At 50.2% G+C, this 27,994-nt stretch overlaps 7 protein-coding genes across 7 annotated transcripts; 3 read left to right on the forward strand and 4 right to left on the reverse strand.

The window, feature by feature from the left end:
- Positions 1-693: 693 nt before the first annotated feature.
- On the reverse strand, positions 694-3,205 carry RhiXN_00174 (aspartyl protease; the record flags this gene model as incomplete). Its single annotated transcript, XM_043319993.1, has 9 exons — positions 694-1,024; positions 1,097-1,235; positions 1,299-1,463; positions 1,537-1,824; positions 1,880-1,927; positions 1,979-2,078; positions 2,139-2,353; positions 2,432-2,456; positions 2,798-3,205. The coding sequence occupies 9 exons, from the start codon at positions 3,203-3,205 to the stop codon at positions 694-696; spliced, it is 1,719 nt and encodes a 572-aa protein (XP_043179005.1).
- A 467-nt stretch (positions 3,206-3,672) lies between these two features.
- Positions 3,673-8,205, forward strand: RhiXN_00175 (Transposon Ty3-G Gag-Pol polyprotein; the record flags this gene model as incomplete). Its single annotated transcript, XM_043319994.1, has 3 exons — positions 3,673-5,008; positions 5,054-6,688; positions 7,670-8,205. The coding sequence occupies 3 exons, from the start codon at positions 3,673-3,675 to the stop codon at positions 8,203-8,205; spliced, it is 3,507 nt and encodes a 1,168-aa protein (XP_043179006.1).
- Positions 8,206-11,217: 3,012 nt separating this feature from the next.
- RhiXN_00176 (Retrotransposable element Tf2 protein) lies at positions 11,218-13,486 on the reverse strand (the record flags this gene model as incomplete). The annotated part of the gene is made up of 3 exons (XM_043319995.1): positions 11,218-11,385; positions 11,457-12,758; positions 12,812-13,486. 3 exons carry the CDS (start codon positions 13,484-13,486, stop codon positions 11,218-11,220), a joined length of 2,145 nt encoding a protein of 714 aa, XP_043179007.1.
- A 1,084-nt stretch (positions 13,487-14,570) lies between these two features.
- RhiXN_00177 (Retrotransposable element Tf2 protein) lies at positions 14,571-19,358 on the forward strand (the record flags this gene model as incomplete). The annotated part of the gene is made up of 3 exons (XM_043319996.1): positions 14,571-15,930; positions 16,386-16,699; positions 16,776-19,358. The coding sequence occupies 3 exons, from the start codon at positions 14,571-14,573 to the stop codon at positions 19,356-19,358; spliced, it is 4,257 nt and encodes a 1,418-aa protein (XP_043179008.1).
- A 546-nt stretch (positions 19,359-19,904) lies between these two features.
- Positions 19,905-22,209, reverse strand: RhiXN_00178 (uncharacterized protein; the record flags this gene model as incomplete). The annotated part of the gene is made up of 2 exons (XM_043319997.1): positions 19,905-20,562; positions 21,998-22,209. 2 exons carry the CDS (start codon positions 22,207-22,209, stop codon positions 19,905-19,907), a joined length of 870 nt encoding a protein of 289 aa, XP_043179009.1.
- A 76-nt stretch (positions 22,210-22,285) lies between these two features.
- On the forward strand, positions 22,286-24,747 carry RhiXN_00179 (Transposon Ty3-I Gag-Pol polyprotein; the record flags this gene model as incomplete). The annotated part of the gene is made up of 2 exons (XM_043319998.1): positions 22,286-23,892; positions 23,934-24,747. The coding sequence occupies 2 exons, from the start codon at positions 22,286-22,288 to the stop codon at positions 24,745-24,747; spliced, it is 2,421 nt and encodes an 806-aa protein (XP_043179010.1).
- A 425-nt stretch (positions 24,748-25,172) lies between these two features.
- Positions 25,173-27,177, reverse strand: RhiXN_00180 (peroxisomal adenine nucleotide transporter 1; the record flags this gene model as incomplete). Its single annotated transcript, XM_043319999.1, has 9 exons — positions 25,173-25,235; positions 25,296-25,693; positions 25,746-25,985; positions 26,046-26,134; positions 26,199-26,277; positions 26,333-26,401; positions 26,458-26,587; positions 26,650-26,759; positions 26,805-27,177. 9 exons carry the CDS (start codon positions 27,175-27,177, stop codon positions 25,173-25,175), a joined length of 1,551 nt encoding a protein of 516 aa, XP_043179011.1.
- Between the last annotated feature and the right edge of the window lie 817 nt (positions 27,178-27,994).

Raw genomic sequence — 27,994 nt, forward strand, 5'->3', positions numbered from 1 at the left:
TCGCGGTCGGGCGCCCCCGGTCCACCCTCGCTGCTTCGCAGCCGCGGGGGTTCCCCAACCTCACCGGTCTGGGTGTCGTGGCCGACGCGGACGAGCGGGCAGAGGATAAGTCGGCCCTGCTTAAGTTCAATCGTCCCAGATCTTATCGCCATACCCAATATCATACATCTACTCTTGGATAAAGCCTTGCTTATGCCTAGCTCCAAAACATCTTTGTTAGCGAATCGCTCAACTTCGGCTATGATATGTTAACCCGTATTGTATACACCTAAATTTAAACGAATCTACAAGTGCTTTCCATGTGAGAAGGCATGAAAAAGAATAGAAAAATATCTACTATACCCCATATCTAAGTGAAATAGGGGAGAATGATGACTACATGAGATTTTTATACGAAAAATATAAATAAAAAAGATGACAGGTCATACGGACGCGCATATACACGGACCAAGTTACAATACTGGTACCAATATTTCAACAGAGGGGATAGGATGTAATTACGTCATATGCTTATGTTAGATCTGTGGCACAAGTGGCAACTTGTATATTCAAGAGACAAAACATGTTTGTGATAGAGCACTTGCTCGTCGAATGCCATGCTTTTTACACTTGTGTCCCACTCTTCATCAACGATATTAAATCAAAGCCGACGTGGCAAAATTTAGATACGAGCACGAAACTACGAACAAGACTTCATTGTCGAGTGCCTCCCCTTCGTAACATTCCCCCGAATCCGTATATACCACCGTTAAGCTCCAGCTGAGGTAGGTCATCCACCCCTCGTAGCTCTACTAATTCATAATCTGGTTGACCTTGAACGCTGTATTTTTGTCCAGACGGTTGGAACTCCCTGCCTACTGCTATTGTAGGAGCCGGGGTAGAACTAGGCTTGGTGAAGGATAGGCAAGTCGCGGCATCCTTGGGGGTGGTTCTTGGTTTCTGGGCTGATGTCCTAGTAGGACCGTCTTTGGGAGCAGCAAATCCCCAATAACCAGGGCAAGTTCCGGTCGGGAACCGGTACGCCCTGTTTAATTTGCGACAATCATCAATCTCACCAAGACATAGCTTAGCTAAGTTTTGGCTTTTGGACACTCACAAGTAGACACTCCTGAGAAACGTGAGGCCAAGCGTATACTTGGAGTCTGTAGCTTTCATAACGCCTACTCCACATATGTTGTCCTGGGCAGATGCTGGAAGTCGAACCATATCCGGTTGGTTGACGGGATACTCGACGCCTGGTGTTAAATGACTTAGTAAGGACTAAATTTGTATCATTCTGAATGATTGCTTCAAACTACCATTGATGACGACTGAGAATTCAATCGGAGGAATGTGCGTAGAATCGCATTCAACACCAAAGGTCAGGTTCCTTGGCCTGAGCACCGTAATGTTGTGGTTGGGACCTATCAGTGAGGCATTGCTCCAATACATGTCAATGTCCGGGAGTAGGATGTTTATATTTACTAGAATATTTCCAAGAATAAATGAGTGAGCGAGAAATTATCATATTCTATTCGAAACAATAGAAAGACTCACGAGTCCCAAGGAACGCAGTCACTGGATACTCAAGTGCAAATGTGTTTCCGTTGTAACCCTTTATGGCTTCTACCTCTACATGATTCGAGTCGTTGACCGCGAGGACCCAGTTTATATCTCCCTCATAGTCATTGGGGTCGAGCGCACCAATGGTCAGTCGAGGATCGGCTCCAGTTAACCGTACACCCCAGACAGGATTAAGCAATTGGCCTTGTTGGTCGAGATGGTAGAGCAAACTCTTCTCGCGGGCACTCTGATTCAGTTGCGGAACGAGCAACCCAAGGTTACCTGGTATCGGGTAAGATTTAATGAGTTCGCCCATTACTCGCTGCAAGAGACCTACCTCCCGAAAAACGGGGCAAAAACTGGATTGACATATTATAGACAAACCCTTGAATCTGGGGTGAAAAAATATAGCACAGGGTTCGAACGCGATGCTTACCAAGTGGGGACTCTTTGGCCTGTAAGAGACCGCCCAGTGTTACAGTTTCGCTCCCGCGAATTCCACCGAATTGTCCGTTCCCAAAGCTCCCGACGCCGAGCTATTATGTACGAAGCATACTAAGCGCCACTGAGATGCCACAATGTAACAATCGACTCACATTTCGATTTGAAGTTGATGATAAACTTGGATCATACATTCCCTCGATGGGACAATATACGCAATCCGGTGTAAGAGCATAAAGAAAGGGACTGGTTGTGTCGATCATGAAGGATGTGTTTTGAGGAGGTGTGCCCACCGCGATATCAGCTCCAGAGAACGGTAACTCGAAACCATCTAATCGTGGAGGACTATGAACAGGGAGTGACACCCAGCCTATAGTGGCGCAGATCAGCTCTCAGCTCTCGGACTGTGAACGTAAAACCGATACTTTTAGAGGCATCAGCAACTAACAAGTAGGAAAATAATGTCCACAAGACTGGTAAAAAGAACATGATAGTATAAAGTATCAAGGGGAGGGTATGCGTCGCCCCAGGCCTTAGATACCATCCAACATCCGATTCTTGTGTGCATGTTAAAAACAAGCGCCGTAACAAAGTCATCGAAACGCATCGAAACGCATATATTACTATCATTCGAAGCTCAGGTATCGAAGCACCTCGGAGGCTTAGCTGGCGCCGTATGCAATAGATGATCAGCTACTCGGAGAGATGACCCCAGACAGCCTAAATAATCAAATTAAATATGTACATGCACTTGCAGAATCCGCTAGTCTAACTGCAAGGAGCGACCCGATTTGCCGTCATCAACCAGACGTACGCTTCTACCTTTGAGCGCCTTCAGGGCTATTCCCTCTGGGAGTTCTTTCCCATCGCAATCCGCATACTTGACATCTCTACACACACCGCCAAGACTCGAATCCGCTAGCACAGCCGCGACCGAAAATAACGTGAACTGCTCCGTTTCTGGCCTGAAATGGCACACTATGATGAAGAGAGCGGCTAGCGTGAAAAGAATGGTCGAAGTAATGACGTGGGGCAACGAGCTGGTGAACACGAGTTTGGCCTCTTGCATTCGGCCAGGGACAAAGCTCCAAGCCATGTTGCCGGAAAGATAGGAGCGCATGGCAGCTTGTTGCGCAATCATATAGCTCTGCGTTAGGGCTTCGACCGGACGGGGAATGAGGACGGGTGTCGTGGTTGCATTATCGAATGATCCGAAAAACATTTGGGTGTAAGGGTTACGCTATCACTGTAGGTCTAGCTCTGGTGTATGCGTTACCCTTACGATACACCGTTACCTCTCCTTATATTACACTTGTACCCGGTGCTCTGTTCAGGCTGATTACTAACTATATACGTTCATTTGGTTTCTTCTGTTTACGCATGTATCGACCCGGGCACCTTATAAGGTCCCGGGTCCTCTACCCACTCTCCCCCTGTCTTTACTCTTAACATCAATATCGAGTGTGTGTTACGACTTGTCATTTAGGCGACGCCGTCGCCGACCGAGTCACATATATACATCCGATAAGTAGAGACCTTACATTTTTTGACATATCCAATACCACACTTCGGAGCTAACAACTCACGAAATTTTCGAACGACAGTAGCACGGGTTGGCCTCCGTAGCTCTGTCACCTTGTTTCTATCTTAACCCTTATAGATCGATCTAGAACTGAAAGTACGTACAGAATGAGCAGACAGCTACGCAGTGGGCGCAGCTACGACGCCTCGAAGGAACCCCAAGTTCCTAAACGCAAGACGCGGCAACGCAAGGCCGCTGGGGCGAAGGCCGATGCCAATGAACAGGCATTGGAGACGAACAGTAAGCAATTGATAGTACCCAGAGAAAGGGAACGGCTTACGTTCGGGACGGCTCCTGGGGAAAGAAACCCCAGAGAGAGCGTACATATAGTAGGCACCGGGAGGCGCCGAGGAGTGGCACTCGTCGGGAACGACGCGGTCAAGCTATCCCTGTCTGCCTACGCGGCCCTAACGAATAGGGCCCCACCCATCCGGAGGGTGCTGAGCTGGCCGACACCAGCGATCGAGACCCGCATGATAGCGGATGCCCCCAAGGAAGGGGAAGCAGCGGTTCCTAGGAACGCTGAGGCAGCCGTCAGAGTCCCGGGAGAGCAAGAACTTACCCCCGGAGGAACCGACAGAGCGCCGGCTGCCGTTAGAGCGCCAGAGACACCCTCGACGAACATGAGGAGGAAGGACACGTCCTCGGACAACGATGTGTATGTAACTGCCAGAACAAGTCGAGTATGCGACGAGAGTATCGTTCTGGATAGTGAGGGTGAACCGCTGTTAGCACAATACGTAGTAAATGACGATACCAGTAAGACGCCCTCCGTTAGTAGTGAGCAAAGGAAGTGCAGGCGCCGTAAGTCCAAGGGGAACATGAAAGACCCGATTGGAAGCCCCAGTAATGAGTCTAAGTCAACGGCTAATTATGAGGGACTTACCTGGGATGAGGAGGTCCGACGGGTCAACGGCAAAGACCCGGGTGGTCCAAACACCAGCCTCCCGGACATTAGCAAATGGGTGAATCCCGACTGGTCACGGTCGGGCTACGTCCACGAAAGCAATGAGCAGAGCGCTGGGACCGATGGAGAGAGCGTACAGGTCAATGCGCTCATCTTCAAGGTTGATGACAACTACGTATACGACGACGACGAGTACCTGGAGGTGCTGCGCAATTTGCGCAATCAAGACCGATCTGAGAGCACACATAGTCAGTCCCGAGGGGCTGGCCCATTGCAAGCTCGCCAAACGCACCGAGTCACGGTGGAGGAAATCGACGAAGAGACTGAAACGACTGAGACTAGTCGGACGCGCTCGTACGTCGGTAAAGGAAAGGGCAAGAAGAAGCCTAGGGAAAGGAGCAGGAAACGCAAGCGGCCAAGCCTCGGGATGGCACTCGACGACCTAGAAGGGTCGCGAGGAGAAAGGGGCCGACCCACAGTCAGCAGGGAACCCTCAGTCACGTACCGAGGAGGAGGATACCTGGAAGGACTTATCAGTCCCTCACCAGCTTGACCTACGATGAACGCTGAGAATGACCAAGAAACCGTACCAAGGGGTGATAGGGGCGGGGCTAGAGACAAGCCTACAACCCGTAGCAGAAGAACCAACCCACCGCCTTCTACGGTGGAGTTGCCGGCTCCATTGCATGGGCAAGGTGGTGACGGGGAACTCCCGCATACAGGCACCCCTGGAAGTGACTCAGAGCCCTCCAATTCAGACTCGTCCGACAGTGACTACAGCTCGACCAACAAGTCTATCTCCTCACGATCCACGGGGATGACAAGACAACAAGCTAGCCGTGAGCTGGAAGACATAGTCAGAAAGCTCAGGAAACAGAACAAACGACTGGAGAAGAAAATCGTGACACAGGCAAGATCAGGGTACAAAGCCCAGACGCCTAAAGCTTACAAGGGCGAGGCGGACATCAATAAATACGACATGTTTATCTTTAACTATAAACTATACTTGTCAGATACCAAGCTTAGCGACCGCAAGGCCGTCCTCACAGTGAGCCAATTCCTTGAGGACAAGGCGGCAACATGGTACATGATGAATGTAGCGCCAGACCCTGAAGCTTATACGATGGAAACAATATACGTCGGACTTTACGAATATTGTTTCCCCCCCGACTTCAAGGAGGAGGTGCGACGTCAGTATAACCAGAAGCGGCAAGGGGACCTGAGCGTTCAGGACTACTTTGCCGAGCTGGCTAGGCTCTGTCGCAGACTTAGGGATATTGACAATAGACAACACGTTCTGAGAATCTGGGAGGGCGCCGCGCAGTATATTAAGGTTGAATGGGCTCTAAAATACATGCAGCCGGAAACTACAGACATAGAGACACTGCGAGAAGCGGCATTGGCAGCAGAAAGGGCGCATAAGATCAAACAGAAAATCGAAAGGTTGGGAAACGACAAGGGAAATCCACAGAAGGAGCGGTCGCGTAGCCCCCCCAGGAAGAACGACCGCCGTCCTAATTACAGAAGCTCGGCTAATGGATCAAACGGGAGGAACCGCGACCATAGAAGCGGGAGCTACAATGGTAACGGTAACAGGACGGACAAGCGCCAAGACAAGAATAGACACAAAACGCAAGAAGGAGGGCGCAAAGAGGCGAACACAAGGAAGGAGAAACTCACGAATGAAGAACGAGACAGACTAAAGGCCGCCGGGCTATGTTACGTGTGCCAGAGGTTGGGACATCTGGCCCGGGACTGCCCGAAGTTCCACAAGGCAAGGCCGTCGCATATACGTGCAAACGCGGTTAAAATCAGACCCAAAGAGAAGGTCCAAGTCTTGTCAGTCATGCTCAAGGAGTTGGACAAACTTACCCGGCTGAGAGACAGGGTCGAAGTGAACGCCGTTTGCGTAGGGCAAAAGAACAATGCCACAACAAAGCACATAGAGCGCAATGCGGTCAAGATCAAAGACAACACGCGCAAAGTGCCCGACACGCTGGTGGTTGAAGCGAAGATAGAAGGCAAGTCAGTACGAGTACTGCTGGACTCTGGGTGCCAAACTGACCTAATTTTGTCAACACTGGTCGATCAGCTCAAACTAGATAAGACGGCGCTGACAAAACCGCTGCAAGTTCAACTGGCAATGGCGGGGTCGCGAGGAACTTTACACTATGGTGCACAGGCTAGAATAGAATATCAGACAGTGAACAAAAATCGTCAGTTTGACGTAGGGAACTTAGATAATGTCGTAGACACAGTTGATACCAGGGAATTTATTCCCAATTTCTCGGATTTAAACGAAGGCAAACGAACAACATTTTCAATCACGTGACTTCGGCGCTTATATCATACGCGAAGCGCCGAGCCACGTCCCCATCCGCGCTTACCTCAGCACACATAGCCACCTCCACCTGATGACATCACTATGACACGTCAGTGACACGTATGCATGAGTAAGGCCGACTGCGGAACGGGGTTCTTATTGGTTATGGTATTGCATATTATGTATTTGTAAATAGACTACCTCTGTAATATATAAGGAGGCCAACCGACCATGGTAACACCCAGGTCGATTACCTCTTGTTGCATCACCAGTTGTACGAGGGCCTTACAGCCCAGCAAGATACTTAGTTACACGCCTTAAGCGTCGTTCTCGCTGTACTTACGTAGCTCGCCACCGCCTTACAGCGTGGGGTCATCGTAGATAGTTAGCTCGTTGTTGTAGGGTACATCGTCGCCGCCTTAAGCGGTTCTACTGTAATAGTTACACGGCCACAAGCACCCGCACCCTCGACGCCCTTACGGACGTCTAGGACACTAGGTAATCGACCTTAAGTCGGTTGCAAACCGTGCCCACCAGCACAACCACACTTAGCTCAACAACGAGAAGGGTTCCTGTACTAGCACAAGGGAAATACCGGAGATCGGGATCGCCTTTCGCTGTCAATAATCAAACCAGCGTCGTCCCCTCCTAGTACCGAATTGCTATAAGGCAGACAACCCCTATTGCCCGCATACCCCGGTCGCCGCACCTTTTACCAGCGGACCTAGACAGCCGATACACCCGCTTGCAGAGATTGGATTCTACATCACGCCCGTCCACGGCTGTGATTAGTAACTCCTACTGTTCAACGCTAGGTCGTTTGACGCAAGGTCTTAGCAATCGAGTAATAAAGCGCTCATAAGTCCTGACATAGGCGCCTACCCCCTCCACACCGTCACTATTACCTCCCGCACTCCCCCTCGATCTTCCTCCCGGGCAACCACTCACGCTGGACGCTCATACCCCACACATACCATGGCAACCCGTTCCAGGCCGCCCTCTCGAGCTCGCTCCCCTGTCGATCAAGGACAGCTGGGACCCGACTTTCCGCCAGCCTCCCCTGAGCTCGGCGAAGTCAGCCTCGAGCGGGTCATCTGCCTCCTCTGGGGACTCCAGTCCCAAGTTGACCGCATTGAGCAGACCCTCTCGGAACAAAACAAAATTAGTCGAGAGGTTTGCACCAATGTCGAAAACATCTCCCAAGCGGTCAATGTTGTCAAGGATGGGCTTGCCCAACTCCAGCTCCCCCGGGGTCCCCATACCCCAGAAGATCAAAAACCCCCTGCGGTCGAGGAAACTCCCAGGGCCGCGCCCAAAGCCGAGCCTATTGGCAAGGCTCAACCCTTCCTTGGGGCCCCAGCCCCTATCATTTCCACAGGGGCCCCCCGGCGCGACCCCTTATTGTCATAACCCATATCTGGAAAGGTTATTACCATATATATCCACTGTCAAAGATATATATAGTATATGTGATGCACAGTGATATATGAATAATATATATTGCTGGGGGACGTTGCACTCCCCCCGCCCCCCTAGCCGCGGGCCAATGTTAAGGGAGCCCGCGGGCAAGGTCTGAATAATATATTATAGAAGAGATTATGTCATCCCCCCCCCCCCACCTCAAATCCGTAGTAGTTTAGTATAGTATTTGATAAAGGACTGGAGGGGGGAGGTCATGTGACCCTGGTGGACTGTCAGTCTCTAAGTCATGAGCCCTTAGAGTAATGACAGTTCTGACTGCATATATGTGAGTATATGCGGCCTTCTAAAGACTGTGGAATATCCTATTAGTAGGTGGCTTGGTCAGGAGACATGCCAGCAAAGGCATGGGTCATGACATTGCCCCCCTTTTAAGCACAAGTCTAGGGGACCTAGATCTGTGCAAAATAAGAGGAAAGCTACCTCTAACAGGATACCAGCACTGAATGGACAGAAAAAAAATTTCCCATTTTTTGACAGTAATTGGCCAACAGTCATTGGCCAACTACACATGGTTCATCTTGATAGTCCATCCTCCATAGCCTTTAGTTGAAAGTAGTGACATGGTTGTAACTCTCCTCTTGACCTTGGAGTAGTTACCACCCTGTAACCCTACTTTCTTCTCTCTACTCTATCCCCCTTTTAGTGCAAGTTTTAGGGGACCTGAAATTGCACTGATTGAAAATGACTTGACCAATTTTCAATGAAATGCTGTTTGTTCAATATTTGCAGTCATTCATCACTGCCTTCTTCCCTCCCAGGGTTCAAGTAAGGCTAGCTGGAATTGAACCAGACTTATAGAGCTAGACCAAGAGCCTTACTGATCCTGAAGCAGATAAAAGATCATGAAGTAGGAGAGGTAAAGCTAGCTGGGGATGATCCAGCCTTTTAGCAGACCACACACTCTACCATCCCCACCATGATCTAAGGAAGTACCAATATTTGCAGCCATTTAGAGACTGTCTTCTTCCCTCCCAGGGTCCAAGTAAGGCTAGCTGGAATTGAACCAGACTTATAGAGCTAGACCAAGAGCCTTACTGACCCAAAGCAGATGAAAGACCATGAAGTAGGAGAGGTAAAGCTAGCTGGGGATGATCCAGCCTTTTAGCAGACCACACACTCTACCCTCCCTACCATGGTCCAAGGAAGTACTGATCAAACTGATGGAAAGGGTGCTTAACCATATGTCTGTGTGCTAGAGGTGAAGATCAATCCTCTCAAGTAGTCTTGAAGCAAGAGTTGACTGATAGGTAAGAAAGACTTCTTCCTTATAATGGAAAAGTTGTTGATCATTGAGTATAAGTAGATATGTCAATAGGTAAGGTTAGCTGGAATTGAACCAAGCTCTCCCCTCTCCAAGAACCTTATTATTCCTATGACCTAGATAGAGGGGGGACCCTAAACCCCCTCAGAAAGAGTAAGAAGTAGTACTCAATGTTGTAGACTCAGTCCCTTCTGAGTAAGTAGTATGATCTTGACCTATGCTGACTTGGGAAAGGTATGATTACTAGTTAGATATATGGTTGATTAAGCAAGGATAAGGGAATGGAAGCTGGACCAAAAGCATTCCATTGCCTGAAGGAGACCTTAATGTTCTGACATCATGATAGAGAGAGTTCATGATATCAAATGTTTACTCATGTTTACACACAATGGTCATGTGATTACCAATAAATGGTCACAAGTTCACACATTAAGGGAGCATGCCTTCCTGGACCTATCTAAGTTTTTGGGTTCAAAGACAGGGGGGAAAAACAAGCTGGTTTTTTAAGCAGCTGTCCCCACCCCTTTATATACCTGGGCTTCACTTGGGTCTATATACATATTTCAAATTGCAGCACAGCCTCAAGAAGCAGTATGAGTCAAAGAAGCATCAGGGTCTTCTTTGATTAGCCAATCAGAAAGCAGTAAAAGAACCGGTGAAAAGAAGTTCCGGTGGAGGAGATACTATATTTGGAAGAAGTTGGAAGAAAAGAAGCTCCAGAACCTTCTAGAAGGGTGAGTCATCCACATGGTGTGCACAGCCACACTCCAATATGACTCATCCAAATTTCCTTTTATGGTAATCCTATTCCCCAATCCGGCCCAGGATAGCCGGTCACCCGCACAGCCACAATCACATGACAGTGGCATTACCATGACAAATGGGACATGATTTGAAATGGCATCTTTGATCATGTGATGTGGCTATGTCAAATCAAATTCATGACTAATCCATCTTTGTCAGCATCAATTACATAATCATCAATTACATAATCTGTGATGACTAAGCATGATTGGATTTGTCATGGTTGATTTGTCATCTTCCCAAAAGGGAAGGTGGACTTCCTTATTTGGTAACTCCTCAGTCAATACCTTCTTGACCTAGGTATTTCCTGTTTTTGGAAGGAGAGTTACCATTTAAGGTAATCCAAGTACCAAGGGGTTGACCTTCATTCTTCATATATATGATGCATCATTGATGTAGGGCATTAGTCATCCCTACATCCCCTATAGGCAATACATATACACATATATATGTATATATACTGGGTATAGGTAAGCAGCTTGTTTTCAATGTCATAACCTATATCTGGAAAGGTTATTACCATATATATCCACTGTCAAAGATATATATAGTATATGTGATGCACAGTGATATATGAATAATATATTGCTGGGGGATGTTGCACTCCCCCTGCCCCCCTAGCCGCGGGCCAATGTTAAGGGAGCCCGCGGGCAAGGTCTGAATAATATATTATTATAGAAGAGATTATGTCATCCCCCCCCCCCACCTCAAATCCGTAGTAGTTTAGTATAGTATTTGATAAAGGACTGGAGGGGGGGAGGTCATGTGACCCTGGTGGACTGTCAGTCTCTAAGTCATGAGCCCTTAGAGTAATGACAGTTCTGGCTGCATATATGTGAGTATATGCGGCCTTCTAAAGACTGTGGGATATCCTATTAGTAGGTGGCTTGGTCAGGAGACATGCCAGCAAAGGCATGGGTCATGACATCTAGGTAGTAGGGAAGGCTGGGGTTGGAGTGGATGAGGACCGGAGATTTGGTAACAAGACCCTTTAGTTCCTGGAACGCTACTTCCTCTAGGTTGCCCCATGACCAAGGGGTTTCCTTTTGGTGAGGTTATGGAGTGGGCGTGCAACCGAGCTGAAATTGGGGATGAAGCGTCTGAGATAATTCACAAATCCTAGGAAGGCCTGGACCTGTTTAACCGTTCTGGGCGTGGGCCAGGAGGTAACGGCTTCGATCTTCTTTTGGTCCATCGAGAATCCATCCGGGGAGATAACGATACCAAGGTAATCTACGGTGGTCACGTGGAAGTGGCATTTGGACAACTTGCAGAACAGTTGGTTCTTCATGAGACGGGATAGTACCTCTCTGACATGGGCCGGATGGTCTTCGGTTTTCTCCGAGAAGATGAGGATGTCGTCTAGGTAAATTACCACGGTTACGTCAATCAGGTCCCTGAATAGATCGTTCATGAAATGTTGGAACGCTGCAGGGGCATTGGTGAGGCCAAATGGCATGACTAGATATTCAAAGAGGCCGTATTTGGTTCTAAAGGCCGTCTTCCACTCATCTCCTTCCTTGATGCGTACATTGTTGTAACCCCAACGTAAGTCCAACTTGGTAAAGATCTTAGCGTGTCTGAGTTTTGCCATGAGGTCATCCTGTCTTGGTAGGGGATAGACGTTTTTGTGGGTAACCTTGTTCAACTTTCTGTAATCGACAACCAATCTGAGGGATCCATCTGCCTTTTTTACAAACATAACCGGAGCGCCTGCCAAGGATGTACTGGGGCGGATTTTGCCTGTTGCCAATTCCTCGTCAATGTGTTGTTTCAGCGCCTTTGATTCTGCATCGGTCATGCCGTAAATAGGTCCAGGTGAGAGTTTGGCGTTGGGAAGTAGGTCAATGGCAATGTCATATTCCCTGTGGGGGGGAAGGACCTTAAATTCCTCTTTGCCAAATACTCTGGCAAATTTGTGGTACTCCGTGGGTAGGTCTGCAAGGGGATCTGAATTGGCCTCTTCCTCAGATGCAATTTGAACTTGCTCAGGGAAAGTGACTAAGCCCTGTTGCCAGTCAATTAGGGGAGATTCTGTTGTTAGCCAAGTCATGCTGAGGATTGCCGGGGTGTTGCCTATAGGGCATACCAGGAAAGGAATGGTGTGGGGGTGGTCATTGACCGAAACCGCGAGTTGTACCTGGTGCCATATGCAACCAGTCTGGGAAATGGTACCATCTAGCATTCTCACTACTCGTGGATTTTCGAGTAGGGTTTTTGGAATTTTGAGTTTTTCTACCACAATGGGGGATATAAAATTAGAGGTGGCGCCGGAGTCTATGAGGGTTTTGATGGGTTCTGCCTGGGAGTTTTGGACGTGTAGATCGATGAATAATAGTGGTTTTTTATTTGAATCCAGACCGACAGAAACAAATTCTACAAGATTATCTACAAAGTCCTTTTTAGGAGTCGGGGGCTTGGCAGCAGTCCTCGACTTCAATCTTTTCCCGAAACCTCTTCTTCTGCCACCTTGGCAACCTCCTTGATTGTGGCTTTCCAGCCGTTGGGGCACTGTTTGATTCCGTGGCCCTTTTGGCTGCACTTGACACACAGGCCAGACGCGCGGCGGCGATCCCTTTCCTCCGGGGTGACGTAGTTAGGGTCCTCAGATAGGCGGACCCTTGTTGTGGTGGTGGGGGTGGATGTGGTCGCAGTGACCGGGGATTTAGCTGGTGCCTTTTTAGGGCGGTTCTCCTCATTTTCGCGGCGGATGTTGTCAATTTTAATAGAGGCCGCGAAAATTGCCTTGAGTTCATCAGGAACGCTATCCTTGGTTGACAGCAGTTCCTTGACTTTCCAGTGGAGGCCCCGCGTGAATTGCGCAATGTAGGCCTCCTCGTTCCAGTCTAATTCCGCCATGAGATTGCGGAACTCCGTGACGTACTCGGAGGTGGTGGTGGTCTGGGAGAGCGCCGCAATCTTTCTGGCAGCGGCCCGCTTGGCGTTGGGGTCGTCAAAGGCCTCCTTGAATTTGGCCGTGAGGGTTGGGATGGTAGTTGGGGGGTTGCCCTCGCCCTTGATAATTGCCCCAATGAGGGGAAGAGCCCAGTCGGCTGCCTTGTCTGTCATGTGGTATAGTATCCACACGACCATCTGTTCTTCTTCATCAAACTGATCCCGATGAAGCGCGACCCATAGCAGCATACGGTCCAGCCACTGGGTGTCGTAGACACACTTGATACCAGGGAATTTATTCCTATTTTCTCGATTTTAAACGAAGGCAAACGGACAACATTTTCGATCACGTGACTTCGGCGCTTATATCATACGCTAAGCGCCAAGCCACGTCCCCATCCGCGCTTACCTCAGCATACGTAGCCACCTCCACCTGATGACATCATTATGACACGTATGCATGAGTAAGGCCGACTGCGGAGCGGGGTTCTTATTGGTTATGGTATTGGATATAACGTATTTGTAAATAGCACTTCTGTAGAATATATAAGGAGGCCAACTGACCATGGTAACACCCAGGTCGATTACCTCCTGTCGCATCTCCTATTTGTACGAGGACTTTAGGTCCAGTAACTACTTAGTCTACTCAGTCTCACGTCGCCTTAAGCGGCTTCTTCACTGTACTTAGGTAGCTCGTCATCGCCCTTACAGGCCTTATCTCCGTAGTATAGTTGGTCGTCGTCGTAGGTAGCTTGCTCGTCGCCTTAAGCGACACTTACTTAGTTACACACGGCCGCAAGCGCCCACCTCCTCAACGTCCTTACAGACGTCTAGGACACTAGGTAATCGACCTTAAGTTGGTTGCAAACCGTGCCCACCAAGCACACCTTACTTAGTCTCAACAAACGAGAAGGTCCCCTGTACTAGCACGAGGGAAATCACCTGATTGGGCTTGCCTTTCGCTATCAATAATCAAACTAGCGTCGGCCCCAGGTAGTACCGAATTGCTATAAGGCAGACGGATTCTAATCGTCCGCGTACCACCGGTCACTGCACCCTTTGTCAGCGGAACTAGTCAGCAGATCCACCTGCTTGCAGAAAACCCGTCCCACATCACGCCCGCACACGGCAGTCGATTGGTTGATAGGGACTGTCCAACGCTAGGCGGTTGACGCAAGTTCTTAGCGCTAGAACAATAAAGCGACCCATAAGTCCTGTCACAGGCACCATCCCCCCTACTTTGCCCATCATTACGTCACGCACCCCCTCTCGCGCTTCCTCCCGCGCCTCCCAACGCGCCACCTCCCACCAAGGCCGCTCATATCCCCATGAGATGGCAACCCGTTCCCGGAGCACCGCTCGTCCCCCGTCCCCTCTCGATCAGGGAGAGTTGGGACCCGCTCTTCCGGCAGCCGCCGATGAGTCAAGAAGCCTCGAACCAGAGGTCTATGGGGAAATCTCCCTCAGCCGCGCAATCTCCCTCCTCCTGGGATTGCAAAACCAAGTCATCCGGCTCGAACGGGAACTCAAGGAACTCAAGGAGGTCAACAAGGAAGCCCAAGATTGGATGGGAGCGGTTGACCAAACCCTCACTCGAATCGAGGCTATTGGGGGGCCCCAACCCCACACACCAGAAGACCGGAAACCCCCGGCAGTCGAGGCCACGCCCAGGCCCATATCCAAAACCAACCCTCTTCCAGCGCCTAGTGCGCCCCTCATCGCCTGGGCCAACCCCACCAAGCCTCCCATCACCTTTGCCCAACCAACTCCCGTCCGGGCTCCCCCGAGAGTCCCTACTCCCACTCCACCTGCGCCTATCAGGCTCCACTCCCCCCTTGCCCCTCAACCAGCGGCTCCAGTAGTTGCTTACCAAGCCCCCGTCAAGGTAGACCACCCTGACGCTTATACGGGGAAAATTGGGAATGAGTCCAGACAATGGCTCACTAGGATGATGGCATGGGTCCGCCTCAATCAGCGGATGTTCCCGACCAATCAGGAGACTTTATCATTCCTCCTGATGAATATGAAGGACACGGCAGGAGCCTGGGCACATCCCCACCTCGACCAACTAGGGTCCCACAGGGCCATCATTCAAACGGTTGAGGATTTTAGGAGGGAATTCCTGGCCGCATTTGGGAACCCGGACGCCACACGAGCCGCAGAGCGGCAGATCGCAAACCTTACTCAGACAGGAACCTGTGCTGAGTACATCACTAAGTTCAGGACCATTGCCATGGACCTGGACTGGAACGACGCCGCCCTTCGCGGGCAATTCGCACGTGGCCTCCACTGGGAGGTCAGCCGTCTCATTGCCACCCAAGAACGGCGCCCCACCACCCTCCTTGAGCTGCAGAACGCGGCTCTGGTCATCGACAACGCCCTCCGTGAGGAGCGCGCCAGCCACCCGCCTAAGGGTAATAAGCCTGGCACCTCCAATACCAACCCCAATAAGGGGGCGAGTACCGGCCAACAGGCCACTAGACCAGGCGCCTCTCCAGCGATCCCAACTTTGTCTCCGAGGAGGAGCGTAACCGCCGCAGGGCTGAAGGCCTTTGCATCAAATGCGGTAAAGCGGGCCATAAATTTGCGGAATGCCGCACTGGCTGGAAAGCCACGCCCAAGGAGGAAGGTGTCAAAAAGGAAGCCGCCAAAATTGGCGAAGAATCTGGACCCAAATCGGGAAAAGATTAAGGGTACCTGCTACCGCGCGCAAGGACCCCAAGGACTCTGGTCTTGTCTCGGAAATATGTAATATATCAAATAGCCACAATAGAATCTCCCCTCTTTTTACTATTTCCATCAAACCAGAGAAACGAGCGGATCACTTAGAAGTCCTGATAGACTCAGGCGCCACCTCATCCTTCTTACACCCCCGTACAGCGGAACTACTCCGCCTCCCGCTAATAGACCTCCCACAACCACGTACTGTTACTATGCTTGATGGGTCGAGCCCCCAGGCTGGAAAGATTTGGAAGAAGGCCACCTAACCTTCCTATTCGATGGCAAACGCATGACGGAAACCTTCCTGATTTGCAATACCGGATCACACGCTGCCATCCTAGGAATTAAATGGTTAGAGAACCATAATCCCAAAATCAATTGGAACTTGCGCACCTATCCTTCCCTCACTCCCCCCTGGAACACATAGCCATTGCCAAAGAGGAGGAAGCTGACAAGAACCCCCTTGAAGGAGTACCCTCCAAGTACCATCAATATGCAAAGGTATTTGGGGAAGAAGAATTCAATAAACTTCCCCCTCATAGGCACTACGATATTGGCATCAAACTTACAGAAGAGGGACCCCTGAACTCGCCCCTCTACAGCATGACCGATGCTGAATCCGCCACACTTAAGGACTGGCTCAGGGACGAGCTCAAGGCTGGGAAGATCCGCCCCAGTAAATCATCCATCAGCTCCCCGGTTATGTTTGTACCCAAAAAGGATGGCTCCCGTCGACTCGTAGTGGATTATCGTCGCCTAAACAATCGGACAAAAAAACGTCTACCCGTTACCCCGCCCTGATGACCTCATGGCCCAGCTCCGTGGGGCCAAGGTCTTCACTAAGCTAGATCTAAGATGGGGTTACAACAACGTCCGTGTCAAAGAAGGCGACGAATGGAAAACGGCCTTCCGTACCAAATATGGTCTATACGAATCCCTAGTTATGACCTTTGGCTTAACTAATGCTCCTGCGGCTTTCCAACACTTCATGAACGAACTGTTCAAGGACTTATTGGATGTATGCGTCATCATTTACCTTGATGACATCCTAATCTACTCAAAGGATGACGCAACCCATACTCAGCACGTCCATGAGGTCCTACGGCGTTTAATGGAGAACCAATTGTTCTGTAAGGCATCCAAGTGTACATTCCACGTCACATCGGTGGAGTACTTAGGAATAATTGTATCGGACAAGGGATTCAGTCTGGATAAGCTCAAAATCCAGGCAGTCCAAGATTGGCCCACGCCCACTAAAGTCAAGGAAGTACAATCATTCCTAGGCTTTGCCAACTTCCTACGCCGTTTTGTTGCCAATTTCAGCCATATGGCACGACCCCTACACAACTTGGTAAAAAAGGACACACCCTGGAAATGGGAAACCAAGGAGCAGGAAGCATTTCAAGGATTGAAAGATGCCATCACAAACGCCCCCGTGTTATGCCATGCCGACCCTACCAAACCTTACTTCCTTGAAACAGACGCATCTGGTGCTGCCCTGGGCTCGATACTTAGCCAACGCCAAGAGGATGGACGCCTCCACCCGCTTGGTTTCCTATCCAAATCATTCAAGGGAGCCGAGCAGAACTACGACACCCATGATAAGGAGCTTTTAGCTATCATCCGTTCCTTTGAGCATTGGCGTATTTTCCTGGAAGGAACCGTTCACCCTGTCACCGTATTCACCGATCACCGCAACCTGGAATACTGGAAGGAGTCCCAAACATTCAACCGTCGCCACGCAAGATGGCACCTACTGTTAGCAGGGTATAACTTCCAAATTGTCTACCGTCCAGGAAAGCAATCCGGGAAACCTGATGCCTTATCACAACGTGCTGATCATGCCGACATTCCACCTGCCGCCCAGACCATGCTCCCTAACCCCGTATTTGCCAATGTAGCCCTGGTAACCCCCGAGAAGGAAATTCAACGCCAAATTGAGGCTGCCCTGGACCAAGACGAATCCCTGGAGGAAATACTGCAATTTCTCCAGAACGAATCCAGGGCGCCCCCCTCCATCAAACGGGCGTTCAAGGACTACGAAATGGAAGCGGGCCTATTGTTCTACCAGGGAAGGATTGTAGTACCGGATGTTGGGACCTTACGAACGGACCTCTTACGCATCTACCATGACAGCCCCTTGTCAGGACACCCAGGAAGGCAAAGAACCCTGGAGCTAATCTCACGCGTCTACTACTGGCCGGGTATCCGGGCCAACACTTATTGGCATGTAGATTCCTGCGAAACCTGCCAGCGGATACGGAAACCAAAGTACTCCTCAATTCCACCTCAGCCCCTAGAACTCCCATCACGCCCGTGGCAACATGTGTCATATGATATGATAGTGGATCTGCCAAAAGACGGAAATAGCAATTCTATCCTGGTTATCGTGGATAGCTTTACCAAATACGTAATCTTGGTAGAGTGTTCCAAAAAGCTGAAAGCTCCGGAGTTAGCAGACCTATTCCTGCGCCACGTATGGAAACGCTACGGCATGCCTGAGAAGACAGTATCAGACCGCGGACGAGTCTTCAATAACAAGTTCCTGAAGGCCCTATACCAACGCCTGGGAATAGACCCCCACTTCTCTTTGGCTTATCATCCTCAAAGTGACGGACAGACAGAACGTGTGAATCCCACTGTCGAGCACTTCTTACGGGCCTACTCAGGGGTAAACCAAAAAGACTGGGTCAAGTGGTTGCCAATGGCAGAATTTGCCTACAACAACGCGGTGCATAGTTCAACAGGCAAATCCCCCTTTAAGGCACTATACGGATGGGAACCCGCCTTAACCCCGAGTAACGTCCCAACGGACGTCCCTGAGGCAGACGATCTAGCAACTCAGATGGAAGCACAATGGCGGGAAATAGAAGCAGCACTCCGGCAATCAAAGACACGCATGGTGGCCGGAGAAGTGGGAGAACCCCTTGAGTTTGAGATTGGAGAAGAAGCCTGGCTGGACGCCAAAAACGTGAAGCTAAAGACCCTGAGTCCCAAGCTAACGGAACAACGCCTAGGTCCCTTCAAGGTAACCGAAAGAATCTCCGACAGAGCATATCGCCTGGAACTCCCGCCAACCATGAGAATCCACGATGTCTTCTACGTGGGCCTACTGTCAAAGGTCAAAAGGGACAAAAAGCGCAACTTCGAGAACCGGCCTCCACCTGTAACCGTGGATGGAGAAGAAGAATACGAGGTCAAAGGGATCACAGACATGGAGGAAAGGAACGGGAAGTGGTTTTTTAGGGTTAAATGGAAAGGCTACGGATCAGAGGAGAATACCTGGGAACCAAGGGAGAACCTCAAAAACGCCGAAAAAATCCTAGAAAAATTTGAAAGGGAAATGAAAAAGAAGGCCCTTGGCGCTGCCAAGGCCCTTAGAGGGGGGGCAGTGTCGTAGACACACTTGATACCAGGGAATTTATTCCTATTTTCTCGATTTTAAACGAAGGCAAACGGACAACATTTTCGATCACGTGACTTCGGCGCTTATATCATACGCTAAGCGCCGAGCCACGTCCCCATCCGCGCTTACCTCAGCATACGTAGCCACCTCCACCTGATGACATCATTATGACACGTATGCATGAGTAAGGCCGACTGCGGAGCGGGGTTCTTATTGGTTATGGTATTGGATATAACATATTTGTAAATAGCACTTCTGTAGAATATATAAGGAGGCCAACCAACCATGGTAACACCCAGGTCGATTACCTCCTGTTGCATCTCCTATTTGTACGAGGACTTTAGGTCCAGTAACTACTTAGTCTACTCAGTCTCACGTTGCCTTAAGCGGCTTCTTCACTGTACTTAGGTAGCTCGTCATCGCCCTTACAGGCCTTATCTCCGTAGTATAGTTGGTCGTCGTCGTAGGTAGCTTGCTTGTCGCCTTAAGCGACACTTACTTAGTTACACACGGCCGCAAGCGCCCACCTCCTTGACGTCCTTACAGACGTCTAGGACACTGGGTTGCCTTTCTTCCCCTGGAGTCCCCTTTATATGGGTCAGGGAGCTCCATTTTGGGCCGCTTTATGCTGGACCCTGAATCGAATGGGGTGAGGGAGCTGAGGCTCCGCTTAGGCGTGTCGCGAGGTTCTTTTTTGGGAGCTCGCCTGGGTTCCTCCTCTTCTTCTGAGTCAAAGCCCGTTCCTCTTGATGGGCGGAAAGGAGCCTTGAGTCCAGGCCTAACCGTTCCTGGAGTGTGCGCTTCTCCCCCTGTGTGTGTGGGGGGAGTGACAGGCCCAGTCAATGGGCCAGGCTGGGCTTGGACTTGGGGTCCTCCTTGATCCTTGTCGCCAAGTAAGTCGGCGGTCTCCTTGCATATGGCCTTGAGCTCGATGAGCTGTTGGCCTTGGTTGCGAATTTGGTCCTGCAGGGACCCGACTGTGGCTGTGAGGGCTGTGACAGCCTTGAGGAGAGCGCTAATGGTCGGCTCTGGTTCCATTCCTGGCAGGTCTCGCGGAGTGGGAGATGAGCTGCAAGAGGGCGGTTGGGAGTGGGCTGGAACGGAACAACGGGAGGAGCGACTGGAAGGACGGGAGTAGGGGTGAAGGGCGCCAGAGCGTGTAGATGGAATATTGGAAACGGCGTGGGGGAAAAGGTGCCTATATCAGGACTTATGAGCGGTTTTTCTGTAGTATACTGGCGCTAAACCCTTGCGTCTAGTACCTAGCGTTGGACTGTCCCTACAACAAATCAACAGACCTGGCGGTTGTGATATGGGCGGGTTTTCAGCAAGCGGGTATTTCAGCGGTCTAGGGTCGCTGACTACTGAGTTCCGGCGAAACTTGGGGTATGCGGGGGATTAGAGCCCGTCTGCCTTATAGCAATTCGGTACTACCAGGGACCGACGTCTGTTTGATTATTAAAGACGAAAGGCGAGTCCGATCTGGTGTTTTCCCTTGTGCTAGTACAGGGGGTCCTCTCCTTGTCAATCAAGCCTACTACAAGTCAATTTTACAATGTCGTACACCACTGTAGGGTGGGTATGCGCTGGTGACGGTGGGCGCTTGTGGCCGTACTACTACACTGGCTTATGTAATCTAACTATCTAGGCTAACTACTGACTAACTAAGTCACTTATGGCGACAACTATCTAACTGCTGGTAATGCGGAGGGGCCTTAGGCCTGGAGGTGTGATGAGTAAAACTAAAGGGTGGTGCGTTAGCAGAACTACTGGGGGGCCGGCTACTTAGCTGGCTGATGCCTCCTCAATGGATATGAGACAAGGTAAAATTGACTTGGGGTCTCCAAGCGACTTTCCTCTTGTATTTATACACAAGGGGACTTATCTACAGGTGGTCAAAGCTTGTGAGAAGGGAAGCACAGATATGAAAAAAGGAAGCGTGCTGCGGGCTGCGCAGAAGCGTGGATTTCTCCCAAGCGCCCTTGGCACGGCATCTCGGCGCGGCATCTCGGCGTAATAAGCGCCGAGATCACGTGATTGAAAAACAAAAGATATAAGGTCCGTAAAAAATAGTAAAAATATTAGAAAAATCGTGCGAATCTGATGGTATAGTTTAGGAGGTTATAACAAGGGGCGACTACGGAAGAATCGGGACAAGAGCCCCGAAGAGAAGAGGCACCGCTGATAAAGCAAATTGGGACCCTGATAGAAGGGAAGAATTTGATGAGATCATGAATGGGTCAACAGAAGCCGGGAGTGAAACACGTGAGACTGAATCAATGAGCTCACCAGCAAGCGTCGAGCTGGAGGGCGGGAATACTACAGGAAACAAAGTAGACCCGATGGACAGATCAGACCACAGGCACATAACACAGCTAGTGAGCAAAATAGACATAGTGAGCGCAATAGCAGAAGGATACAAGAAGGACAAAGACTATGAGAAAATAATTGAGGAACCATTGCAATTTCCTCAGTTTGAACTCCGCAAGGAACTAGTATACTTTAGCGAGCACGGTCGATTGTATCTATGTGTGCCGAATACAACAAGCGGGGATTGGCATATCCGCACTCTGTTAATCTTGCACGCTCACTCAATGGTATTGCATCTGGGATACAAAAAGATGTATGCATACATGCGCAAAAGTCTATACTGGAAAGGAATGGCAAATGACACAAAGCGTTTCTGCAACGCATGTGTATCATGCGCGTCGTCCAAGACATCGACACAGAAGCCATACGGGCTGTTGAAGCCATTGCCGATACCAAAGTACCCGTGGGCACAGGTTGGGGTAGACTTCTTTGGACCGTTACCCAAATTGACCACATTGCTAGGAACGTTCGACATGATATGTGCCGTGATAGATCACCTAACGTGTATGACGCATTTGATACCTACCAGGTTGGACTACACCGCCCGCGACATGGCAGAAGTGTTCCACGCGAACATATTCAGGCTACACGGAATACCAGAAATTATAATTAGTGATCGAGACAAGCTATTTACATCGATATTCTGGCAGACGTTCTATAGCCTGACTGGTACTGAGATCAGATTATCGTCCGCATTCCACCCACAAACGGACGGGATGACGGAACAATTAATACAAAGCATGTCAGGAATAATATGCGTGTGTGTAAACCCGGCCCTGAGGGACTGGGCACTCAAGCTACCCAGCATAGAGTTTGCAATCAACTCAGCGAGGTCAGAAACCACGGGATTCAGTCCGTTTTTGCTGAACTACGGACGCGTACCTAGACCAATGTTAGTGAGAACCGGGACGGACATGCACGGCGTGCGCGAAGCAGCGCGTAATATCAAATACGCACTAATGATAGCGCACGACGCAATCATAGGAGCGCATGTGAGCCAGATGGTTGAGTCAAATCAACACCAAAGGCCATCACCCTTCAAGCAGGGCAATCGGGTCTACGTGAGCACAAAGAATATGCGCGTACCAATGGGAAAGCCCCACAAGCTATTGGCACAATGGATCGGGCCGGTAGTAATTGATGGAGTGGTAAAAGAAGGAGCCACCTACCATGTGGAGCTCCTGGAGGACCTCAGGCGGCGCGGGATCAAGGCAATATTCCATGCGTCGCTACTCAAGCCGCATATACCCTACAAGGACCGCAGGTTCCCAGGGAGGAACTACAAGCAAATCGCATCGTTGGAAGCCAATGACAACGAATGGGCAGTAGAGAAAATAGTAGGGCATTGTGGCAAGGGCAGTAACGCGGTGTTTGAGATAGTGTGGCAAACTGGGGACCGCACTTGGGAAACGTACCGTGTGGTCAGGCACTTAGAAGCACTCAAGCAATACTTCGAAGCCATAGGGGTCAAACAAGCTAGGGACCTACCTTGGGCGGAAGGAGGAGACACACCCTATGATGAGCTTAGTGATAGCGGGTCTGAAACCCTGGAGGGCGCAAGCATACGCGTACTTAAGGAGGGAGACCCAGAGTACAAGCACCTCACCACACCACTGTTGAATATCAAGCTCACTGAATTACTATCACTATACAAAAGATGCCCCACGGCCGACGCCGGCAACGCAGTCGGGACCACGACCGACAACGAGACAAACCACCAGCGTATCAACAGGACCAGTACGACCAAGTCGATCCTGGGTTACTGCGGCTGCTCAACACCGTCGCACAGACCAGCCTCGAAACCGTCCAAGCCCGTAACCCCCAAGTACAGCGAAGAGGCCGACGAGGGGGCATGGGGCCACGCCCAAGATATCAGCACCATTACCCGCACGTTGGTAGAGGGCAGATGGACCTGTACAAAGGTATTATTGGCGTCAGTATTCCCAAAACGGCCAACTCTAGCATGGGTGAACGTCAGACTCACAGACTACGCACAGGAAGGCGCTTTAGACGAAGAAGAACTCAACCTAGTGCTAGGCCGAGGAGTAGATCGTCCACACGTAGCGCCTCGACTGAGCGAGGCCGTAGCCGGTCAACTACCAGGGGAAGGAGCCTCTCCCCCGAGCGGAACGGAAGTGAACGACGAGGAAGAAAGCGAGTACGTACCAAGTATTCGCCCGATACTAGGACCGCTGTTAGTACCCGAGCCTCTACCCCTTCGAATTCCCGGAGCGCTAGCCGATCCAGCTCCGACGACGCTACCGGATCCGACCGAGAGAGTACCGCTGAACCCACCACTCCGAACGGCGCCGGACCCGAACCAGAGGGGCGCGATCGGGCTCCAAATCAACGATCTGTCGTCGAAGGTAACCCGAGCTATCAGAACCGTCGAGAACTTGATATCAGTGACCGAGACCCTCAACGAGCGCGTCAAGAGGACTCACCAGCGCGTCGTGGACAGGGAGTGGGACATCATGGAAGACATGTCAAGGATCGTACTACGGGCTCTAAGGATAGGGGACGAACCAAGGATCGGCGACGCGAGCTACCCTCAGGAACTACTAAGGCGAGCCTACCCGGTGCCCCCGTACATGCCGGAGACCACGGAACGAGCGATCGACGACCTCATACTGGGGATCGAGGAACACTGGTCGACAATCAGGGGGAACAAGGCGACTTTGAGACACTACGTGCTGTCGCGGCTCCCGAATCCAGCGTCGGAGAAGACGAGGCCGATTCCAACGACGGAAGTGACGGCGGGCCCGAGCCATCTGCAACAGAGCGAGACGATCCAGACGTTAGGGACGCAACCGACCACGTCGCCAAGTGGACGACCCTCGGACCCGACGTCGAGATGCGCGACGCCGGGAACGGACTCAAGACCCTCGAGCCGGAACAGCCTTGCGTCTCACCACGCAAGCTCGAGCTCAAGCGATCGTCGGTACGTAGAAGGTCTGATCGAGTCGAAAGGAAAGGGGAAGGGAAGGGCACCGGAGGAGACGGAGAAAAGTGACTGAGACGGCCGCGACCGTCTGGAGGGCGAGTGTAAGGGTTACGCTATCACTGTAGGTCTAGCTCTGGTGTATGCGTTACCCTTACGATACACCGTTACCTCTCCTTATATTACACTTGTACCCGGTGCTCTGTTCAGGCTGATTACTAACTATATACGTTCATTTGGTTTCTTCTGTTTACGCATGTATCGACCCGGGCACCTTATAAGGTCCCGGGTCCTCTACCCACTCTCCCCCTGTCTTTACTCTTAACATCAATATCGAGTGTGTGTTACGACTTGTCATTTAGGCGACGCCGTCGCCGACCGAGTCACATATATACATCCGATAAGTAGAGACCTTACATTGGGCTTGAGCCATCTTTCCGATATCTGCAATAGCCACATCAGGTCCCTATGGTGTACGATATGTCTCAGTATGTCTACTATGATTTGCTGATAACAAGCGAGAGGAACTGCACCGAGCTAGAGCTAAACTTTGAAAGTGTCTAGTCGTAAATAATAGCCAGTCATCAATACATTGCAGCGCTCTCAAACCACTTACTCACCTTTCCGACCAATAGTCTGGTTTGAGTTGTATGGAGGTTTCCCTGTCGCGTTAAACCACCGCGCCCAGTCACTGCGATTGCTCCTGAACCATCCAAGCGAACCTCCCTTGTCTCAATAGACAACCGAGGGTCACACACGAGTATACTGAACGTTAATGTATCGAATACAGTTCCATTATAGGGATAATCGAGAGGTCCAACATAATCCTGGGTTGGGATTCCGCTCATGTCGATTGTCGCCTGGGTGGGCAGAGGCGGGCACGATGTGCATTTAGTCATGAGCCAGGCAGTGATACCGCTAGTTGGCGGATCCCCAGTCGAGGTGTTCTTCATGGGTCGGGCTAACGAAGTATCCCCATTCAGAACACTCAATGATAGTCTCTGGGTATAGAAAAGGCCTGGCTTGATCCTTCAGCCTGTCGGATCCTAGGTGATATAGAGAACAATTACCGATTGTGCTTAACCTTAAAGAAAAATCGATTCCAAAGCTGGGCATTGTGAAATTCACCTGGGAACTAGTATCGGAGGAGTTCAAAGGGGCCACAACGGGTGGATCTGGGACCTCCCAAGTACAGACGGGGTCCATTGTTATAACGTCGGTAATATAGCGAGCTCTGTCTGAGGGACGAAGGTCAAGTGGCACGGGTACAGCGTATTTAGGGGTGGTAGCCTGGAACGCTACACTCATACCTGTATGCATGCTAGTTATCACTGGGTACACAAAACGAAAAGTATACTATGCCAACTGACCAAGAACACCTTGGACCCACCCCATTGCAGCCGCTTCCGTAGTTCTCGGGTCAAAATCAAGATTATCTTGCACACCTTGAAGGCTTGAGCTGGGCAGATGTATTGTTATCAACCCCACTTCCACGCGCCCGAAAGATAGACAAGATGACCCACACAATGATACTATCGCCAGCCACTGCTCCAACTCGAAATGCCTTGATTTCCTTATCCACATGTACCAGACCGACCGATACTGATCAAAGCCTAAGGTTAGCTACGTGCATGTGAGGAGCTCTAATGGTACTTACAGGCCGCCGGTGCCAAAGAAGATATTAGGATACCTATAAAGCTAACCACAAGGGCACCGGAATAGTAGGCTAAAATGAGCGAGTCATTCACGGTTCACATCACTATTCCCTAAAGAACTACCCACTGGAGGCGCGACGTTGGAGGGCTAACAAAAGACCTCTCCAATAGCTGTGCGAGGGGATCGAAATACCGTTGACGGCTTTGATAGGAATTCCCGAGCCAGAATGACGTAGCATTCTGAAGAACTCCTCGCTCTAAATACAAGAATAACCTCATGGGCCAAGTACTGCCTATTCACTAAGTTTTACTGACTAACCTTTAGCTCATCAAGGAGCGTTTTGAGAGGCAACATCGCGAGCCCAATAATAACAATGTTTAGCGTTGTAACCCCCGCTTTGATCGTAACTGAGTTATGGACGACATTCACTGAGCATACAAATGAGTCTCGATTACAAGAGAAAAATTACTCACAAAGATGAGTCTCGGGCTCTTCGATCGCCCAGATGCTTACCGGAACGATGCGCGTCGCTGCGACATAGCAAACCGCAAGGTACGCAAACGAAACTATGGGCAAGAATCCAATTAGCCAGACGACGTGTAGAAAGTGACACAATCGCCCCTTGATAGTTCCTTCCTTGAGCTCCTGTTGGCGAGCAATATGAACTGCAGAGCCCTTGTGATCTAAGGTGGGCACATCTATGGAAAGTGTGTCTTCAACTCTAGTCCATAACTCAACATCTTCCATTTCCATATTCTCTCTTGGCTCGCTAGAAGTAGAGTGGTGGGTATCGAAAGTAGGATTGGAATTGGTAGGATGTGAATCGGGTACCAGAGAGTACGACATTGCGAACGTTGTGAAGCTTCAAAATAAACACAAGGGACCAAATATTATAGCCGTCGCCTCCTAGCCGCCGTGTTTTAGTTATATGTATTCCGTGATACCGGATATTCAAGCTTCATTGTCCAGGTGGGCCAGATCCTTTGGCAATACATGCAGATTCGCAGGTACTTCGTAGTTATGGGGTAATCAAGGACCCCGGCTACCTGCGCTCATCCCATAGCTATAGCTCACCGAGTGTGTTTCGGCCTATCAGACCGATTTCATCGTGTGGTGCCCCTTATCAATTCCCTTTGGCTATGTTTCTATTACATGTTTGAGATGCACTGTGCATGTGGCGTTCTTCTATAAGGTAGCGTAGAACCCGCGCTAATACTCAGGAACTGAAGGAAGAGTCCCATCTCCCAACTTGGGCCCTTAAGCAAGCTTCTGATCTACCCGACTGCACTACATATCTTTTTCCTTCAACGGAACCGCTTCTCGCGAGAATCAGACGGACGCCGTACGCTGGGGGAGGGGGCAGCCTCAAATCGGTGATGTGTGTTACTATATATACCCGCGATGATCACATACTAGGAAGTTACGTATAAATATTATTCTCAATAGTACTAAAATACATCTCCGAGCAATTTTTCAAGAAATTGACGCATGTTCTATTCATATCTATCTATCATATAGCATATATATGCATGTACCAACACAGTATACGTATCGAGATCCAAATATTACATCCACAAGAGCCAGTCGCGAAGCTGTTGATCTTTCCTTTACCCCGCCCGCTTCCCTGCCTCGACTACAGGTCTTCCCATTACCGCGTCGCTAG

The sequence above is a fragment of the Rhizoctonia solani genome, chromosome 4 (genome assembly GCF_016906535.1).
Source record: "Rhizoctonia solani chromosome 4, complete sequence".
In the NCBI taxonomy this organism is placed as follows: domain Eukaryota; kingdom Fungi; phylum Basidiomycota; class Agaricomycetes; order Cantharellales; family Ceratobasidiaceae; genus Rhizoctonia; species Rhizoctonia solani.